The sequence below is a fragment of the Phymastichus coffea genome, unplaced genomic scaffold (assembly GCF_024137745.1).
Source record: "Phymastichus coffea isolate CEN01 unplaced genomic scaffold, Cenicafe_Pcof_1.1 PCOF00154, whole genome shotgun sequence".
Classification (NCBI taxonomy): domain Eukaryota; kingdom Metazoa; phylum Arthropoda; class Insecta; order Hymenoptera; family Eulophidae; genus Phymastichus; species Phymastichus coffea.
Window position 1 is genome coordinate 105,093 of NW_026706965.1, and position 21,237 is coordinate 126,329.

Consider the following 21,237-nt stretch of genomic DNA (forward strand, 5'->3'; position numbering starts at 1 on the left):
AAATGTATTAAAGGTAAGAAGCATTTGAAACTGACCAGGCTTGCATGCAGCGGGCTATTGATTCTATTATGGGTATTACTATATTTGTATCTTCATACTGAACATTATCCACGCAAAAAATAAATACTTATTTATTTCAGGTTTTTCTTTATTGTAAGCTAAAAGTAAGAACTGGAATATACAGGATCCTTAAGTTGTACGCACAAGCATGCGAGAGAAAATGATCGAAGACAAAGATAAGAAAATCTTGCACGATAAACAATTTGCCAAAGATAAATTAATTATTTTTTTAATCGTTATTTTTTATTTATTCTTGTAATCTTTTGTGCGCTTAACAATTTAAGTTAACTTACTTATTTTCAACATTCACATGTTATTTTTGGAAATTCAATTTGATCTATAAAAGAATTATTTTAATATAAGTTTTGTTGTATACATATGTGGTTATATTTATTAAGATCTGAATAATTAATTTTTTATACTTACATTCAAATGTTAATAAATATATTTCAAATGTTACACACACACATACACACTGACCAGGTGTAGTTTTATAATAATGTTATAAAAAGTATTCACGTAAAAAGAATGATAGTACTGGGCGAATGGCTTAGCTATAAAGATAGAAATAGCAGAGAAGAAATCTTGAGAGCACCAAATTTGAATAGGGAATGAAGAGAAGATTTAGGAATACAGCTGGAAAGAATAGTCGAAAATAGGAAGATGTTTTTTAGAGGAGGGTGGTGACAAAGAAGAGGTATGTATGTAATGTGATAAAAAGAGGAAGAAGAACAATGAGAAATGAGAAAAGATAGGATGGCAAGTAAAAGAGAAGGGGATAAAGAAAAGGAGCATCAGGAAGAAGGAAAGCAAAAAGAAAAGGATGTACTGAATGTGAATTAATGAATGATTTACACGTAGCCTACAAAAAAACATGCACATATCAATGTTAAAATGATCGTGTAACGACAACGATCGTGTGACAACGGGAAATTTTTCGTGTAAGCTGTGATATTTATTAATTATACACCAAAAAGTTAAACACGACTTTAATTGATCAAAATTATATGCTAGATTGTGCTAGTTTTTTAGTATAGAATGCAATTGTGACCGATGAACTGCAATTGGGAAGCTTGTCATAACTAATTGACTATATCAATCTCTTATTTAATTTATTTAAGTTTCAAGCGAATAACAACTTTTGAATTGTCATTGTGATTACTAAATTTATGTTCGAAATAATGTAATACATACGCTCGCCAAGTTCTGACCTACAAGACACATTACAGACAATAGCTGAAAAATTTTTCGTCAAATATTGAAATATTTTATAAATAATAATGTCAATTAATATCAGCATACAAACAAAACTGAGCTGTCTTTGTTAACGCTTCGTGCATTTGTGGAATCTCTAGTAGATAGTAAAAATTACTTTGAGTTCGTGATTTCATCTTTCTTCTACTTGAACAAATTTTTGGAAATACAGACTTCGTTAAAAAGTACACTGGAACGAGAAGATTTTTTCGGCGCTAGTTTTTTTTGTTGTTTTTTTTACTGTCTACTGAATAGTACTGCTTATGTTGGTATCGCTTTGTTAATTAATTTTTGTTCCCGAAAAATGTCGTTACATAAAGCGTTGAATGACTAAACGAGACAATTTCAAGCTAGTTATAGCAACGCTAGTACGTGTAATTGACAATAGCTCAAGCTTATTATCGGCAAGTAAATAGTAGTTGTACAATTTGAACAAGAGTCATAAAGGAAGCCAGTCGATCGATTCCATTATGTGTTATGTGAAATCGTTAAGTTCAAATCCTTTCACTCGCATTCGTGATTGTCAAACTCGGGTGCTCGCCGGACGAACTTTCGCCGGATTTTTCTAATGACCCGGAAATCGCTTCTATATATATAAGCGTTCTTTTACAACAATAGCCATGCGGAAGCTGCAACAATCAGCTATATGTTCATTTTTGAATGCTTCTTGTACGGTTTATTCTCCCGACTGGCGGTGCACTTGTACGTTCATTGGTTCATAGAAATGAGCGCATTGTTTCGCACGATGATGTAGCAGGGTCGACCGACTGGTCGATCAATCATCGATATCGAAAGCGTATCTACTTCACTTTTTACAAATAAGCTCGTTGAATGTTTGCTTGTTAGACATTACAGCACTCGCTGAGGGCTTTATCGGAAAGTAATGGTATCCGATTGTCACGAAAATTCTTTACAGCGGATTCGCTGAATTATCATAAAATCAAGATTCGGCAAGTTAGATGTTCCCAGCCTTAACTTGAAATTTCAAAAAGTGTTCTTGACGATAATATGTATTCCGCAGTATCCTTGCAACAAAGAAAGGAATATGAGTTGGTTGAACGAACCGGCGCGGGAGGAAAAAAAACGTATCGAACTTGAGATCAGCGATCTTACACAAAGTCGGAAGTGAAGCGTCGCAGCAGCGGCGGGAGGCGGGTGCTTTCTTTTTCCAACCGTCGAGTGAAGGTCCTCGTATATAAGCTGCGCCATCCAAGCTGCTATTTCCAGTTTGTTTCCCATTCAGTGGCTATTGGAATTCAAGGGACCACCACTGACTTTTTTTACACTGCCCTTCTCTGTCGCTTGCGTGTCATCATCTTCCACGATGCTTCGAAATGTAAGGCCCTTTGTATGCGCGCTGCACGGCACGTCAAACTGGCGGCAAAAATGAAAAGGAGAAAAAGATCGCTCTTTTCTTTGTGCAGTATGCTTTTGATGTGAAAGTGTTATTTGCTGATTTTCAACGAAAAATCTTGTAGTGCACACGCATTGATGAGTATCACTTTACTGTATCTAGGCGTAGGTGAAATGTATTTTGTTGTTATTTTGATTGATGTAGTAAGCAAAAGTGTGCATTTTGCCCGTGGCTGCGTTAATTACTAGCTACGAAGAAAGTTAAGCTCAGAAACTACTTTCTCGTGAAAATTAACTATTGGAAAATAGAAAATGAAGTAGTTATTTGCGAGGACTACTTTTTGCGCGAAGATCATTATTTGAGGACAAAAAGTTTTGATTGTACTTAGCAATGTCGTTGTAATGAACGTTGTTAATGCAATATCAAGCGAATTAATCGTTTGTAAAATCACCGTGATTAGAGCGTCGAGTAACGAAACTTGGTCCGTAGATTGTATGAATCATCACAAATTACTTTTTCGTATTTGTACCGCGATTTTCTTTGCCTCACCAGTAAATTCACTTTAGCAATGCCAACGAATTCCACTGATTAATTAAGCGATTGAAGCGGAGATTCCTCGTGTGGCGCGCTACGAGAAAAAACTCGTGGCGTGGTCGTGATGTGTAACCGGTATAGATAATTGAAATGGATCTTGCAGCTGGTGCTGGCGACGACCTTGGCCGTGATGGCGTCTGAGGCATCGCACGACTTCTCGTTCGACGCGCCACTCCACCCTATACGACCCAAGTTGATTTCAGAGTCGGTGGGACTCAACGAACTACCTACGAAGATTATCAAAATCGTAAGGACTGTTGCGGTCAAGGTTCCCGTGCCATACCCTGTCAAGGTCAGTGGCGATTATCATTGTTGATGCATTCAAAACTAATTATCTGTTGTCTATTTTTAATTTGTTTTTTCTTGCGAGTTCGAGATTAAACAGTCGCTTTCTATTCTCGTTAAAGACTTGATCGTAACTACCCGATATAATTATTCAGTTGCAAACAGCTGAATATCATAGCGCGCGAGCAGCAATTGTAAATAAAATTTCTCGAATGACAGCGCGATTCGAGGAGCAAAAACACGAGATGCCGCGAGCAAAGCGGATCACTGACACGCATCCGACGACAAGTGTATAGTTCTATTTCTCAACTATAGCTGAGGTGGTTTTGTCGTTTCGTACGTAGATACCGCACCACATACCCGTGCCAGTGCCAGTGCACCATCCGGTGGCAGTGCCAGTGCCGCAGATAGTCAAAGTTCCGCATCACGTGCCGGTACCAGTGGAGAAGCCGGTCCCTGTGGAGCTACCCCAGCAGGTGCCGGTGTTCGTGTCGAAGCCAGTGCCCCTGCCACATCCGGTACCAGTTCCTCAGCCGATCGCCATCAATCGACCTGTCTACATTCCAGTGCCTAAACCTCTGCCTTATCCCGTACACCATCACGAGCACGAGGCCCACTCGGTAAGTTGCGCTCTTGATCGCCACCAGCGCTTACGTATAAACAGCTTTAATATATATGGGATATGCGAGTTCTCCGACCGGTGCTTGTTTCCTACTTCCTAGACTATTTTTTTTTTTTCTGATGAAATTTTACAAGTGCGAATGAACTGCTCCTGCAAGCTCTACCAAGCAAGTTTTATTGAAACAATTGTTTAATCTGTAATTGCAGCATCAACATCTGTGGGACCATTTTTTGTCGTTGGGTTCGTTCCCACCGTCACAAGTACGAAGAATTGAATATTTTTTACAATATAATACTTTTCATTTTCTAATCTATATTTTTTCAATATTACATAACAAATTTCTCTTGTTCTTATTACTTACTCCTTAACAACTGACCACTTTTTTCATCTCTTTTCCCACAAAAGTATTACATTATTTGTTATGAATTAAAACGGACTGTTCTTTAATTTACCTTTCAATTTAATGCAATGCTGCTACTGTGCTGCACTATGTATTTAAAACAGAGTTATAGAACTAATCAAATAATATGCCTATATTACGCAAAATAGTGTAAAATTCGAGACAAAATACCGAATACATATACGTTATAAAAGTAACTTCTAATTTGACGTTCAAGTTATAATTTCTATAACTAAAATTTTCGCGTTTATTTAAGTGCCAATATTACACCGGAGACCTCAGTAGATTTTATTATTACATTATTTAGTTGGTATGTTTTCCTTTTGAAAAGTAGAAGGTTTTCATCTTTTCTGCTTTTATTAATCTTTCTTTGACAAATTTAGTGTGTAATAAATGGATTTACATGTGTTTATTTAAAAAAAATTACATAATATATTAATATGAACGTAAATGTAGGTAAGGAGCTTAATTTGTTATTTAAAATTTTAAGGTTCATCTGTTTTCAACCTCAGCCTATAAACAATTTTAAGATGATATTTAAAAATTTGTATTTTAGGTTGATGTGCACGCGAGCCTCTATGCAAGAGAGTCTGATTTTGACACTTCACACGACGGAACTGAAAATACGCAAGACGAAGGAAACAAAGCTGAGACTCAAGATGCAGCAGCCAGTTCGCATTATTTTAACGACTTTCGACCATCCCAACCAGATTTTGCTTCACCTGAACAGTGAATTTAGTTTAATAGCACGACACACGGGTAGTACAAAGCAAAGTTGAAATTACGACCAGTGTTTTAGAGCTAAGTTAAAAGTTCAAAGAAGAGATGAGGCTAGTTCAAATATATTTTGTTAAATAAAAAGTAAATAGTTGAAAATTTTTTAATTTTGTACATACATTTAGTTGATACGAACGTTGCTTTAAATATTGCCATTATACTCAGAATGAGTTTTAATGGCTTTATAATATTGGCATCTTGTAAAATCAGTGATGATGTCTCGAAACATCTTACAAAAATGGCTGTAATTACTAAAATAATTCTTGTCTATGTTATTGTTGAAATTATTTCTTATTTCTATGATTTAATGTATGAGCCTATTAAACATAAACAAATCTGTAAGATTTTGTTTCTGGACATGTTAATCGAACGTGAAAAAATTTTTATTTTAATTAGTTTAATATACGTAAATGAATCAAAGTACATTTAATATGAAAATTAAGTTTATATTATGTGCATCAGTTATACATATTTTTATCATTTGTATTTACTTTCATATATTTACGCATATATCATACAGCTTGACCTAGTATCTTCTGAAAAGCCATTTTGCTGAATTATTTTTTCACATTTCTATAACTCTTTTCACCGTATTTAATTTGACCTAAAATTGCTTTTTACAACAGATCTCTCCTCGCAAATAATAATTCAGATTAAATGTACCGCAAAAAGCTGTCCTAATTTTTATAGAGATGAACACGTGTTCACTCTTTTATAGATTTGGCCCATTTTGAATTCACTAAACTATTATGCAGCTATGCATAGACTTGACAATTTGCCGCAGCGTGCACGAGACACTCGTAATACGAAATGAAAATTGAGCGTTTTCTGAAAAGAGGAGCTCACGCGTGACTCGCGATTGTTCAAGCGCGATAAAATATATAGCGTTAATTCAGGTAAGGCCCGAGACGGTGAACGAGCCGAGGTGAGATACTTGGAAGAGAATAGTGTCTCGCAAGTATGTTACTACACGAGTACAATCGCCGTTGGGCACTAGCATTCTACTACCATATATCGAGTGGCATTTACTCCCACGCTATGTTTGTTACAGGTGAGATAAGAGCTCGTTGTTGACCGCTTGCAAAATCCTGCTGCTGTGAGGTTCGAACCGCAAGGGCACAATTACATATTTCTTTTGTTGTTGATTTGTTTTTATCCATTTGTTTATAAGTGTACGAACAAATGTTCTATCAGTGAGATTTTCTTGCTGGACCGCATGCTTGCTTATAGATACGACTGTTGCATTTCAACGTCTAGCAGATATCCGAAAAACGATTTTAAATTATTGACCTTATCACTTGTTCATATCGACTGTTCGAGTCCTTGAAAGACTCTCTTATAGCTAGAGTTCCATAATGATTTCTATAATTGAGGTTTTAATATTGCGGTAAGAAGAGATTATATAGTCAAACGATTATCTTAAAAAAATCAATTTATTGTATTTGAAATTGTCTCACAATATCCATAGAAACGTCAAAGACTTATGACTTGCAGTCTAAGTAAAATATTTATAAAACAGTAGGTAGACTAAAATGCCGACTGTAGTAGGCACAACATACTCAACAAATAATACTCATGCTCATGGAAGTATCCATTTGAAAATCCTCATCTATACGTAACTATATTCCAGTGACGATAAATTCTGGTCGATATGCGATCGATTGAATAATCGCCAAATATATCACTGTTTACCAAGCGTTCCAGCCACTGCTGCTGAATTTTTCTATAAGGATGGGTTTCGAGTGAACCGCGTATGGCACATGCTTAACTACTGGCACGTGAATAGGCACCGGAACTTTGACTGGGTATGGAGAAGGAACATGCTTGACTACTGGCACATGGACTGGTACTGGCACTGGACGGTCGACTGGAACATGTACAGTGCGGGTAACTTCGACTGGGTAGGGCTTGGGCACAGCGACTGGGTATGGACGATTTATTGGAACGGCGACCTGTGGAATAAGTGAGATTTCCGTGAAGTAATGCGTAAATTCATTGGATAATCCAGTTTTCGTACTGTTACGCGAAGACCTTGAGCCAAACTTGCCGGACTATTCAATGAAAGAAATTGTTTCGCGCAAAAAAAAAATGGTTTCGTATAATGTCGCGTTGAGAGTTCTCGTATTTTAGGGAAACCGTCACGCATCAATTTGTAACCGAAGGCGGCCAAACAAGACCTCGTTGCGTGTACCGAAACTTTCAAAAGATACGAAAAGTAAGCAATTCGCCGGCACTTTCTTCGATCGATCATTCTTCGCGCGTAATCCATCAATGTGAATCGCATCGAATCAAGTCGCGCCCAGATAACTACGTAGCTCTGCGTTGGAAAAGCTCGAGCGAAATAAAGAACCTTCGTTGCCTCGTACCTTCTGAATGACAGGGTAAGGGATGTGTTTTTCGACGGGCACGGCAATGGGTTGTGGCACGGCAACAGGCACGTGCTTAGTGACGATAGTATTGGTATGAACTCCGTGGTTAATGACTGCAGGAGGTGCAACCAGATTTACAGGCGGGACAGCGAACGTGGCGTGTCCTATTGCAGGCGCCGAGAAGGCAGCGTGTCCTGGCGTCCCGAACACCGCGTGCAAACCTCCGTGACTGATTCCTGCGGAGCCGAAAGTAGCGCTGGCACCGCCGTGTCCGTAGCCGTAGCTACTTTCCGCGAAACTTCGTTTGCTCTTGGGTTTCGGGTCTTCGTTTTTGTCACTCGGAGCTGCCAATGCGAGTGTCGCCAACGACAGCAGGATCAGTGCCTGCCAGAGGAAGAGAGAAAGATGAAAGTGAGATTGGAAGGCCCTTTAAGTTAAGTGGATCGCCAGTGCTTCAAGATCGATTCGCAAGCGGGATTAACTTTTATTTTCGCGGGCAATTGTCGGTGCAATGCTAGTTGCGTAACTGGCATGTTTGTTTTGTAATAAACGCGCGAGTAATTGTGTTATTGGATATTTAGAAAAATCAGTTTGTATTTTAAAGAGGAAGTGTTCTACGATGAAAAACTGTATATTTCAGGGCTAACTCAGTTTTATTAATTATATATTTTTAAACATTATTTCGATAAATATATCGTAATAAATTATTTCTAGAGCAATAGAAAATATTTTTAAGTGTTCAAAACAACTAATTTTTTTAATGGTGAAAATTCTGATTGAAAATTATCGTTTAAAGGCTTAAAATAAAAAGAACATCTTTAATAACTTTAAACCATTTGAATGCAATTATTAGATATTTTTTGCCCGATATATTTTTAAAAATTGAATGACGCTTACTTAAAAAACCAATACAGAGAGAAAAAATCAATACATAAGAAGTACAAGAGATTTTTTTTAATAATTTTCGGAAAAATTAGACTTTTTAATCAATTCAAAAGTTAGGATTATCACTAGTAGTAGCAAATGAAACAATGTACCTTAGCTTGCATGTTGACTCGATAGATCCACACAAAAAAAACAAAACTGTATTGCCGGCCGAAGTGCTTCTGGTTGATCGAGCAGAGGATGTGAACTGCACATGGCCGTTGGCCAGTCAAGCTTTTATATTTGCGAAGATGCCAGTACGTGGGGTTCGGGACGCTGCACACACACGGTGGTGGTGGAGGATATACATTCGTGTAACAGGTAAGAGAGAAGAGAAGAAATCGCGCTCGCCCGTCCCGAAAAATTGCTTGCGCAACGAAGCCTCCTATCGCTGCGGCGCTGGAGGGAGACCCGCTCGCGATTCTTTCGTCAAGAAAACAAGACACAAAAGTTACGCGCACTCTTATGAGAGCAGACATGGGGCATAGGATTTCGAGGATTGTGACACGGTCGCGAAGGGATTGATGTTCGATTGTTTGGGGTCCACAACTGTGCGTTGAGCTCTCGGTTCACTTGTCTTCGAAGTGCTTTTTGCGTGAAACATCGTCATTGCGATGCAGAACTGGTAACGGATTCTTATTCGACACCTCGATTCTCACTATGTAAATTGTGTACTGCCAATCAATTTTTCATTGTAATTCAATAATTTCTATCATCTTCGTATGGATCATCCGATTAATGTTACACACAAGTATCGCAGGTTAGTAATCTCATTAACGCATCGGCGTCAAGGCAATAATTGCGGCAAAAATGAACTCAATTTCAATAGTAGTCGTATGGCCGAATGTGATCCACAAAGTCAAGCACAAATAATCGTTTGAAAAATAAAAAAAAACATTAATTAGAATGCAAAACACGTCGTAAATCGCTTACTGTAAAATATTACAATGGTCGAAAGTTTATAACGTTACTTAACAATAACGCAAAAATGAATACTATTTCCGATTCCTTTCCGTTAAGCAAGTTCAAAGAAATTTGAACACAAGCAAAAAGTATGTCACTGTTTACCAATGAGCATTGTAAAACAGTAAAGGTGATTGCGTTACTTCATGATTAAAGATTACGTAAAATAATTATTTTTAACGACGACGAAAAAAAAAAGGTTCTGCTCAATATTAAGATATGTCAGTCGAGTTTTGTCGTTACAGCATCGCGATTCCCATAAAAATGCATCGGAGCCGATCGCCGCCCGAGTAACCTACCAAACAACACACTCCCCAAATTGAGATTAATATCGGCGTACTCGGGTTTCGCTATATAATCGCGTTACGTGCGCGAGTGCGAAATTCGAGTTTCAAAAAGTGCCCCGGTGCGCAGTGTACGTATAATGTGCTGCCTCGGCGCGTTGCCCGTAACGATCATTGCAGCGTGCGAGCGCGTAACATAAAGAGGAGGGCAGCGGAGCGCGATTTCGTCGCGTCCGCGTGCCAACGAAAACGAAATGACGCAATTTGCATGTGGGCCGAAATTTGGCCGCGCGACACGCGGATCGTAAGTGTAACGGGCTGTTTACTGCGCTGGCTGCCGCCGCCGTCGCCGCCGCCGCTCAATTAGCGAGTTCGATACGCACGGATCAAGTTTCGGATCCAGCGAGGCGAACATCGGTCGCAATTAAGCAAAAGACGTATCGATTATTCCAAGGCGACTTTTCTTTCCTACCTTTTCTCGGCACCGAACACACATCATCCGCGGGAGGACATTCAATTTTGGGCACAATATCACGTGTTTACAGCGCGTTCAAAGGCCATCCTCCGTCTTTCAATGAAGCTGTTTGTGTACTCCTTCTCTTTCGGCGTGCCGGAAGCTTGATTTACGATGTGCAACCTACACTTTTTTTTTCTTCTCTTCCCCTTTCGAAAAGCCAATGCAGCGTTTATCAATGAACGGCGCGAAGAATGAGGAGAGGCCGCCCGGTCCAACGCACGCGCGTACGAGCGTCATACTTTTCCGACGCCCGTCGAGGGTCGTCCTCGACGTGTTTTCCGGCTAATCCGAGGCGCGCTCGAAAAAATGAGCGAACGTAACCGTGACGTATCCGTCCCTCGAGGAAGATTACAAATAATAATGGCAGGATATCTGTTCTGAAAAACGCTCCAAACATATCCATCGGCGCTGGAGGCGGCGCGTCATTGCTGACCGCACGGTCCTTCGGAGAGTCGCTCGGGACAAAGGTCTGGGGCCCCGCGGGCGTCGCCCTTGCCGACGTATCGTACCTTCGAGAGTATCGACGCAGCAAATAGCGCGCGCCTCGTCCAGCCCACTCGCGTGACACTCTCGTCCAAAGAGCGCGTACAACGATTTCGAGGAGGCGGCGAGGAGGCTGCAACAACGCGTTGCACCGAGTTGCTTTTGCTTCGGAAGGGTCGTCTTAGAGACGCCGAAACGAATGTGTTTTTCAATTAAATTTGGAACGGAATGAATCTCGCCGTTTCATCGCAATTAAATTTTCTATACGAGAAGAATCAACGAGTAAAGCTGCGGCGAGAAGGCTTTCACGTGACAGCAGCGTTGAATCGCGTATTGCCGGAAAAAGTGGGCAGTGCAAAACGTCGAAAGCCAAAGCTAACCAATGGATATCGCTCGCGTTCTCCGCGAATCGTCCGAAAGAAACGTAAAAGCTCGGGGGTGTCAGCCACGACGGGCAATCAAAAGGAGAAGAATAGCTTCGGGAGCCTTTGGCCGTGCTCGTGGCTTTGCGAGGGGACGGACAACGACGATGACGAGCGGGTCTCTGCTCTGCCGGTTTTCGTAGAAAAACCCGCGAGTTAGCGTTGGTAATTGAGCACCTGTCCCCGAGGGACGTTTTTGGGCTCTGGACGCGATGAATCCGCTCGAGGCGCGCTAATGGCCGTTGTAGTGGCACGGCTTCGCTCCGTCATTATTTTGGGACCCAATTATCGCCGTTCCTACGTGCCACTCAATTTCTCGCCGCGCGGCGCCGTGCCGCTCGATTCGTCTTCCGATGACTCTTCATTGCTGGTAGAACCGAGTTTCCTGCCATTTTAGAGATGTTACCTTGGCAATTTCTCGTAGAATTGTGGTTTACTTCGCTTAGGAAGCGGACCTTGTAATTGCTTGATTTGACATTTTTTTCGAGACAGAGCAGAGATAATCTTGTGGTGGACTTTACTGCGACTCATTTTTAAATGTAGCCAATGCCAACGTCATTCCTGCACGGTAAATTCAAGATTTTTTTAGTACTTCTTTGCCAATAATACGCTTAGAAGCAGACCTGAAATACTCCAAAGTAACAATTTTCGAAAAATAATTTTCTTTTCATCGAGCATTCTTACTTGCGTGCGATACAAATACGCAATGATAGATCACTAATAAAATATTCTCATTGCTCGAACGAATCCCTTTTCAAACTTCTTCCAAGTAAAAGAAAGGGAACGTGCCTAGTATTCCAATTGCAACCTAGTGAAAGCTTTCGTTCAACGCTTGACTGCAAATGACGTAAGGTTGATAATAAAAATACTTGTTCGAAACTCGAATCACCGGGTGATGTATGTCGAGCGCATTCGTTGCTTTCCTTTTTATCTCGCCATCGGTCATTGATACTGTTTACAGCGATACAACTGAATTTTATCGCTTCCTTTCGGATCGATCAGCAAAAAGGCGGCTTTTCAACTTTCGGAGACATTTCTTTGAGAGCAAGCTGCAACTAAAGATTTAAATCTCTCGACATTTCTTTCGGTAAACGCTCCTCTCCGGTGCGTCGAGTAACAAGAGCCACCATGGAGTACGCGCATCCACTTTTTATTCTCTCTTTGTCTCTCTTCATTTAAATTGTAAATCCTTCATTAGAGGATTAGGAGCGGGAGAGCGAACGACCAGTTAAATGCCGATCGTTGATCGAAATCTCGAGAAAAAGGCTTTTAGCGTCTGTCTCCCTTTTTTCGGCAAGCAGCTTCGCAGGCGTTATCTGCTTTTAGCGTTCGGGGGCCGTCGCGCGCAACTAATGCAGCAGTTTTCGTTCAGAGGCCCGGTATATTTATATATCTAGGGCTACGAGGAACCGCTACGCACTCATTTCCACATTCGTACAGCTCAATTATGCTTATGCCTGAGCTTTTTATCTGTGAAATGTATTATGCATGAGTTCGACTGAGATAGAAGCTCTGAAAAATGCACGTTAAAAGTCAGCTACGAATATATATATATATATGTATATAAATCTTGCAAGCTCACGGAAACTATCAGGCTGGTTATCTGTAACACTTAATTGTAGTGTCACTTAGCACACCCGTCACTGCTGCTGTACCTTTTGGTAAAAAAAATCGCACTTCGTTTCATGAAAAAATCACCGTGTATAAATTACTTCCGCGATAACTCTAAAAACAAATAAACTTGATTGGGCGAGATTAATGCTCATTTCTTTATTGTCTACGCATGTGCTAAATAATTGCACGTTACGGATCTACTCGTATTGTAGAAGTAAATAGCATAAACGTCAGTTACTTGGCAGAATGACCGCGTGTTTAAAATTTTTTTTTCGCAATGTGGCCAACGACGAGTTTGATCGTTAAATTTTATGAACTGAAGGTAATTAAATAAAACGAAGCAGCGCGTATATAAGCAAAGAGGGTTGAATGTTATTCCTGTAAGATCGAGAGTTGTTAATCAATAAGAGAAAAAAGACAGCGAGGAATAGATTATTTACGCCCTTGTTACCCGAAGGACGCGGCAGCATGGAGGAAACATGCATTCCGGCGAAAGTCGCAGCACCCAAGTCACTCCAAAGATATTGCCTGCTTTACGAGACATTAAAATCCGGGAGATCGGCCATATATCTAAAAATACATCGGACGGCCGTGCGTGCAGTTGGGCGTGCAGCGAGGTAGAAATTCGGGCAGGTTCACGGTCGAGTTCTTGCGCACGTTGGACGTCTAGTTTTCTACGAAGGACGATCGAGAAGAAGAAAAAAAAAAAGAAAGAGCGAGGATTTCATCGCGTTATACGCGCGCAAGTGTGCGGCGTCTCTCGAGTCGCGATGCATCAGTCGCGCGAGCGGAGCGCTCACACCGTCGCATTTTTTCGAGCCAGTTCCTTCTCCGGCGAGAAGAAGATGTCGACCGTCGGATGCCGGACCAGACGTTCTCTCTCTCTCTCTCTGACTGACGCAAACGTTGTTTCAGATCTATCTCATATCGATAACGCGCTTGCACAGAAACAATCGCCGTTCAACTTCTTTCCGAAGCATGTATCGGTTACGTACATTCGCGTGCAGTTGGATTGTGAATTGAAGCATACCATCCCTAATTTCTTAACCGGATGGGAACTAGTGCAACAAGGAATCATACGTCCATAGTTTGCTGCATTAAGCTTATCGCTCATTAGCATACAATCAAATCTCACGGCTATCAATTTACACAATAAAAGCAAGTTTACACGAATTATTAAAATCTCATTTGATTTATAAATGCACACCATTTGCTTTTATGTGCGCGAATGTCAGTGAAAATTTATTATCCACGCGAACTCTCCATAAAAGATTATGCAGCGTGTAATGCAAACAACAATTTTTCCTCCGAGTATCATCATCGTCAAAAGACATTCGTAAAGTCATACCTTATTCATACATGGCATTACAGTCAATTACAAACATGCGAGTCATCTGTTGTTTTTACGCGACGAATAATTAAATTTCAGGGTTCGTACGCCACGTACAATGTAACGCTGCCGCGACTGACTCGCGTATAAATATATACATATATATACATAATAATCGCCGAAAGGTGAAATTATACCGGCAGGATCGAGCATTTCTCCAGCGCTCGGTCTGGTGTAACGTATGTCGAAAAGGGAAACTGGACCTCTACTGTGAGATGTGTCAGACCGCCGGGACCGCGATGAGTTTTACATAAATCGCATTCGCTGCTGATTCTTCAGTGAGCCTTATTTGGTGTTATCGATCGCGAGCTATTAAGCCGAGTAGTCTTTTGATGTATTACAATGACGCGGGAACTTTCTCGTGCAATGTTCGAATTTGCTGAATTTCTGCGGAAAGAGAGAGAGAGAGAGAGAGAGAGAGAGAGATGCAGCCATTGTAATGATAATACAAGACTGATATGGATTTCCCTCGCGGCAGCGTTCGTCATTGTTATGCTGATTCGACGTTTGTTATGCTACACTATAATATGTGGATCGACGAATGAAAAGAAAACTATTTTCCACGCGTAACGCAACGTCGGACAATTACGTACTATAATATACGGTCCATAACGAAAACCATCTGCAAAAACAATAAATCAACTGATCGGCGGTCGATCAGAGACACATAATAACGGTGTAATCGAATAAAAATAAAGGCGTAGTATTTCGACACTCCCGCTCTCGAGGCATGCAAAGTGCAATTGCGCAAGTGTTCGCCGCGCTATATACACTAATTGTTCGCGCAAGGGACATCTACGGCATGCGCAAGAGAGAGGGTTTCTCAATCAAAAGCAGTCGAGTAATGCGACCTTTGAATGCGCGATCTTTGCGGCATTTTAATATCCGTTGGCGCGCGGCAAAAATGATATATTTATGCGTGTTCGCGTGCAGATCGATCGGCAATGGGGTTTCGTCAGCGAGTTTTATAGAGCCTCTCTCGCGCCTGAAGAAAGCGAGCATTCGTAACGAAATGTCGCGCTCCGTTAATGATACGCTTGCGCGAGTTGGAGTTGCGTCGTCGGGCTAAATATATAAATATACGCGGAATTGAAATGCGTTCGCCGTATTTGACGTGTGGCGTTTTAACGATTAGAAGAGATAAAAGATGCAGCAGACTACGAAATTGATTTGACTCAAGTTCATTCATTTTGGGGGCTGCATGAATAAGTGATTGGATTCCCTCGTTAGCGCGCCAGGCGCGGGAACCCTTTTTGCACTCGCCGCTCGACGACCATCCGATCTCTCTCGACTCGACTCCATTCGACCGTAACGACTATCACAGCCATTTCAATATGAAATTCAAAGCCCCCTCCCGCCACCGAGAACGCGTGCCACAATGGACTGACTAAATATAATTACAATGCTCAAGTGCTTGCTGCTGCTGCTGCTGCTGCTGCTGCTGCCGGGTGTATACGGATTCGCTGAAAGCTCCAGCGCGAAATATAATACATCTCGCTATCGCCACCGCTGCCTGTGCCAATGCATTTCTCTCGTATATTTGGATTTAGCATCCCGAATATTTCACAAGGCTCCCAGATTGAAAAGCTCTGACAATCGCAATTATTCTCTGATGATAATGCTGTACAAAAATGTCTTGTTTTCGCGAGAATGACTCGAGAACGAGGTAATTGCAGGCGAGAAAAAAAGTGTTATTAGACCCAACGAGCGCGTTATTTTTAATTAAAATGAATAAATTTGCCTCGAGCCGAAAATTTGTCTAATTAAAGCGGCGTATTGTAGCAGCAACGGCCGTGTTCGCGAGATTCCGCAGGAGAGCCGCCTCGGAATTTCGTAGCCGAAGAAAAGTAAATCAAGGTGAGCCGTCTCTTTCTCTCTCGCTCCCTGAAGATTTTCTCAATTCTCCGCTGATTCTCGAGCCGCGAACACGTACAGCACGGCCGCAACAACTTACGCTGCTCTTGCTTTACGCAGTGAGTTTTCTCATGGAACTCGGCAGCGGCAGCGAGCTCCCTTTCATCCGCGCGCGGCCGGTCGCGTGCGCCGCGCAGGGCAATTCGTTTCCCCACGCGAAATAAACGAGTGCCCTTGTCGCTTTGGCGCCGAGGAAGTGTCGAAACACCCTCGCTCGTTTCCACTTAATTATTGCCTTTGTGCGCGCGGAGAGAAGTCGCGCTTGCGAAATCGCGCCGCGGCTGTTGCGCGCGCCCGACGCTCCTTCTCTCCTCCTCCTCCTCTTCTTATTTCGATATCGATCGTCCTGGGCTCTGGAATGCACCGCGCGCGCAAGTGACTCTTGGGAAGATCGACGCCTCGATTGTTTGACCTACTACCGCCGCTTGCCGCGCTAAATCAGTTAGCTCTTCGCCGAGTTACACCGCGACTCTGTGCTTCGCACAGGTGCGCGATTCTTTGCTGCAGCTGTTTTCTTCGTCCGATGCCGTATTGCCCACTCGGCTCAATTCTATTATTTAAGATTCGCCGTAGATCTCAGATAATCGACTAATTCAATTTCGCTCGTACAACTTTCGCTAATGAATTTCTACTGCGCTTGCAGGCTCAATTTAATTATGTAGGTAGGATGTGCGGATCCCTCGCGCTAACGACTCTCCGCTCGAATGCAAAATTGATAAATAATTTGAGTTCTTCTTGCGCGGACAATGGGTCGAAATTGAGAAAGCGCGTAAATAAATGCAATTGTTTTTTCTCATGCGCGCTTTATTGCATCTTTCGTTAATGAGCAATAAAAGAACGTAGCAGCTGCGATCCAGTTGCGCCATTTATCGGGGCAACACCGCGGGACAGGATAAGCTTAATGGCTAAAACTCGTTGCATGTATTATTTAGTTGAAACTGAAAACTTGGAGTTTCCGAGCCAATTTCTGCTTAATTACATCGTCACCCGACGCTGGGCGCGCGAACACTTGCCAAAGCAATTATTGACTGTATTGCAAGATTAATTATAAGCACGTTAATCCTACCCTCGGAACAAATCATTTGCCAGATATATTTTTTTTTTCTATTTGGAAACGCTGAGGAGGACGGCAAGCGGTCGATGTAAAGAAAAAACCAAAGATATTTAAATAAAAAAAACTTTACAAATGTTTTATTGTTGTAATATGTTATGGCGCTATAATTACAAAATAAGGGAATCAAAATGGCATGTGCCTCGGCTATAATACATCGCGGCCACATAATCGCGTGGTGCATTACGTTTTATCCTCGTGTTGCCGCTGGTCGGTCGTTCGTTCGACGCGCTGCGAGCCAATGGTCCATCCATCAGGCCGGCGCGTGCGACTCAGCTCGTCAGCCGCTCGAGGGGGACAGATGAAGAAGAGGAAAGAAAGAGTTAGAGGCGGATGGAAGCTTACGGGAAGCCGTGGAAGCCGTGGCCGTAATGATCGAAGTGGCCGTGTCCGTAATGGTCGTGATGGTGTTCCTTGATGTAGACCGGGATCTTCTCCTTGACGACCACCGGGTGGGGCACCGCTACCGGCACCGGGTGGGCCACTGGCACCTTCACAGCAAACATTTTTCGATGAGCCATCGGACTGATCCGCTTGGCGTTCGTACAATCGGGCGAGTTCGCGATCGGCGCGAAAGTGGAACGAAAAAGAGCGGAAATCTCGGACTAGCGCGCGTCACAAAAGAAATCCCCTCCCGAAATTCCCCCCGCGACGAAAGCGGGGCCATTGTGCGTGCGCGTGTGCGCCGGGCGTTTTTGCTCTTCGCTCGCGGACGGAACAATCGTCGTCACTCACCTTGACGGGGTAAGGAGCTGGCACGTGAACGGGCACCTTAACGGGCACATGCACCGGGTAAGGCCTGTCGACCGGTACGTGCACATGCTTCGTGTGTACAACGGGGTACGGCTGCGGCACTGGTACGGCCACTGGGTACGGCTTCGGCACCTCCACTGGCACCTATACGCGATGAATAAAGCGCACACAAATGAATAATAGCCAGAGGCGGCTAATAAAGGCCCTGCCGCCCCTCCCCTTCGCAACCTATTGGATTGGGCAAATTCATCCAGCTAATTCTTGCACCACGTATACGTTGTCGCGCGGTTGCGTTTTTTTCTTTCGCTTGCGACAAGCAACGATGCGTTACATTGCAGAAACGCTCCTACTGTGAATCTTTTCAGTATTCAAGTACTCGTTGTTCTCTCTCTAAGAAACATTTGTAGGTAATCCGAGTATTCTATTTTTTCCGTAGCCGCGTTTTTCTGGCAACTGCATGCACGTCCGATGAACGAATTTACTCTTCGCGTAACAGCTGCAGTATTTATGCAAATGCACTGGGAATCGCGGGCGCTCAGCCCGAGTAAGCCGCGCGAGGGCTTAAAATACAAAATCTGTGCAGCCGGAATGATAATGAAGCGTCGTGATCGCGCGGCCCATCCCATTAATTCACGAGATTCTGAAAAATTTCGAGGGATTAGATTTTACGGCGATCGTGCATCCTCGTACCCATTTTCCTTCTTGTTTTAGCCCACGTGTACATACCGCACCTTCGTGAACCGTAAAAGCCCTGGGAAATTCGCTTGATTAATGGTTAACCGAGTGATTGATACATCAGATTGTGTAACGTGCACGGAGAGACTTACACCAGTCGTGTTTACAAAATACCGGTGTTTACTTTAAACGCCGAATGATTTTTCTCTCTCTCTCTCTCTCTCTCTCTCTCTCTCTCTCTCTGCGTGCAGTCTCTGAGGCTTTACAGTTTTCACAAGCGAGCTTCGATCTTTGCGCCGAGTGATTTATTCGCATCTGTGTGATTTCGTCACAGCTCCGATAGCTAATTAACGGAGATCGCAAATAAGCTAGTTACTTTTCAATTACACCTCCGATCGTCGGCATCTTTAGCTTTCAGCTCTCATTTCCACGATGCATCTAAAGAATCACATCAAATATGCATGCCCAATGATCAAAGAACATTTTGATAAACAAACGATTGAATGATTTTCCTTGTTTTTTCGAACGTGTCTGACTTCATCACTCTATTATTATTGGTAACCAAGAAACGTCGAAATACCATTTCAACATTAATTGGCATAGCTGACTGATTAGAGCTATCATTTAAGCTTTTCTAGAAAGCCATACCTTAACTGGGTAAGGGCGGTCTACGGGCACGTGAACGGGGTATGGTTTCGGCACGTGGACTGGAACGCCGACAGTCTTGACGACGGTGTGGTGAACTGGAACAGGTACGTGATGTACAGCGGGTACATGGTGAGGGTGAGCGTCATAGTGGCCGTATCCGTAGTAGCCAAAGTCATGACCGAAGTCACCCAGAAGAAGACCACGCTTGTCCTTTTTCGGCTCGGGTTTTGTCTCCGCGGCTGCGGGTTTCGCCTCCTCGGCGTATGCCAACGCCGCTATCAGCAGCAGACTGATCTGCAACGCGCCGATTGCCATTTGAGTAATTTTTCGATTAGACTTTTTCGACGCAAATTCAATTCGCGTGGAAGATTTCTTAAAAGTCCGCAGGTGCGTAGCGCGATATATTTGTTTGGTCGTCGATTTCAAAATGCAAAATAGAAAAAGTATTACGGAGCATTAGACTGTTTTCACCCTTTTGCAATTGATCAAGTGCCGAAAGCGGAAAGAGATCGGCACGGTGCCCAATCGTACGACGTGTATACGCCGCGTATGTATACGGATGAATAATTAATTACTTAGGCTCACATTCGCCTTTCGACAAATTACAACGGCACCCACTTAAAACTATGTAACGGCTTTCTTTTTTCTTTCTTCTTTCTTCCGGTTTTCGAAACAAAAAAAAAACAAAAAAAAAAAAGAAAGAAAGTTTTATTCCATAAAAAATCGTTCATTTATTGATCTAGCAATGCACATAATTTTTAATGGCTTCAAACTTAACAAGGACTACCCGTATTGAATGACGTACATTTTACCGAAAGATAAATACTTATGACCCAAAGTGAAATACGAGTGAAACGTCCGTATGCGCGAGATTCATCTTTCACGCTTAACGCAGTCGTTATAAAAATTGAGCGCCGAAAAGGCATATCGTTGCACTGACAGATACGAGTAAGAAAAGAACAGAGTCATCGCCATTAAATATGAGAGATGTTCTTTTTCCGGCGGCTGGCGCGCGAAACCGCACACGCGGGATGCACTTTTATTTCGCACCCCGATCAACTCGGCCGATTACCCGATTTCACGCTTCGCACAATAAGCGGATTTCGCGCCGCTCGCGGAACGCACTGAAATCGAACTTCCGAAAGGGCGACGTCGACACGTGTGCACTTTTTCGGAGGTCAAAACGACCTGTGAGAAAAACAAAATGACGGAGGAAAAGGATCAAAGTGTAGCTTTAGAGGACTAAGCGATTCCAGTTAGTCTAGAATGGAAGGAGATCAAAGTAAATTGGCTTTGTTAAGCAGCTACGATAAATCTGTTGTAAATATTATAACAATTTAGGATACTAGCAATGCAGGTTTATTCAAGTGCAATAATTTGATCGTCGATTAGCAGTTGATTTGACAGATTTTGGCAAAGAGGCGAGAAAGCGAGGAAGCGAGAAAGCGGAAAGGGAAGGGTGAACTGGCCCCTGTGTGGCAAAGGCGAAATAGAGGATGAAAGCGAAAACGAAGCGATAGAATGCGCAAAGAACGAGGGATGCGTGTATACGTACCAGAACCCTCATGTCGAGCGCCTAGTACTCCCGGCGTGCTTAACTCGGCGTGTGTGTGCGCGTCCTAATATGCGCTAAATTGGAACGTGGTCTGCGGCGCGCCAACTGAAAATCCACCCTTTATATAGGTAATTCACTTTCATTTTCTGTACGCGCGCGACGCTCAGGCAACCCCCTCCTGCAGCTTTTGCTATTTCTAACGCCACACCTACTCTGTCTCTCTCTCTCTCTCTCTCTCACTCTTTGGCAGGCGAATAGGAGAGAAAAAA

The 21,237-nt window shown here is 42.6% G+C and overlaps 3 protein-coding genes across 3 annotated transcripts; 1 reads left to right on the top strand and 2 right to left on the bottom strand.

The window, feature by feature from the left end:
• Positions 1-816: 816 nt before the first annotated feature.
• Positions 817-5,302, top strand: LOC131672592 (E3 ubiquitin-protein ligase RNF12-B-like). The gene is made up of 4 exons (XM_058949931.1): positions 817-894; positions 3,366-3,554; positions 3,892-4,167; positions 5,126-5,302. Exons 1-4 carry the CDS (start codon positions 817-819, stop codon positions 5,300-5,302), a joined length of 720 nt encoding a protein of 239 aa, XP_058805914.1.
• Positions 5,303-7,034: 1,732 nt separating this feature from the next.
• LOC131672596 (tetra-peptide repeat homeobox protein 1-like) lies at positions 7,035-8,764 on the bottom strand. The gene is made up of 3 exons (XM_058949935.1): positions 8,753-8,764; positions 7,713-8,099; positions 7,035-7,298 (listed from the first exon to the last, which is right to left on the bottom strand). Exons 1-3 carry the CDS (start codon positions 8,762-8,764, stop codon positions 7,035-7,037), a joined length of 663 nt encoding a protein of 220 aa, XP_058805918.1.
• Positions 8,765-17,678: 8,914 nt separating this feature from the next.
• On the bottom strand, positions 17,679-21,018 carry LOC131672597 (uncharacterized). The gene is made up of 4 exons (XM_058949936.1): positions 20,969-21,018; positions 19,414-19,707; positions 18,073-18,234; positions 17,679-17,828 (listed from the first exon to the last, which is right to left on the bottom strand). The coding sequence occupies exons 1-4, from the start codon at positions 20,978-20,980 to the stop codon at positions 17,679-17,681; spliced, it is 618 nt and encodes a 205-aa protein (XP_058805919.1). The 5' UTR covers positions 20,981-21,018.
• Between the last annotated feature and the right edge of the window lie 219 nt (positions 21,019-21,237).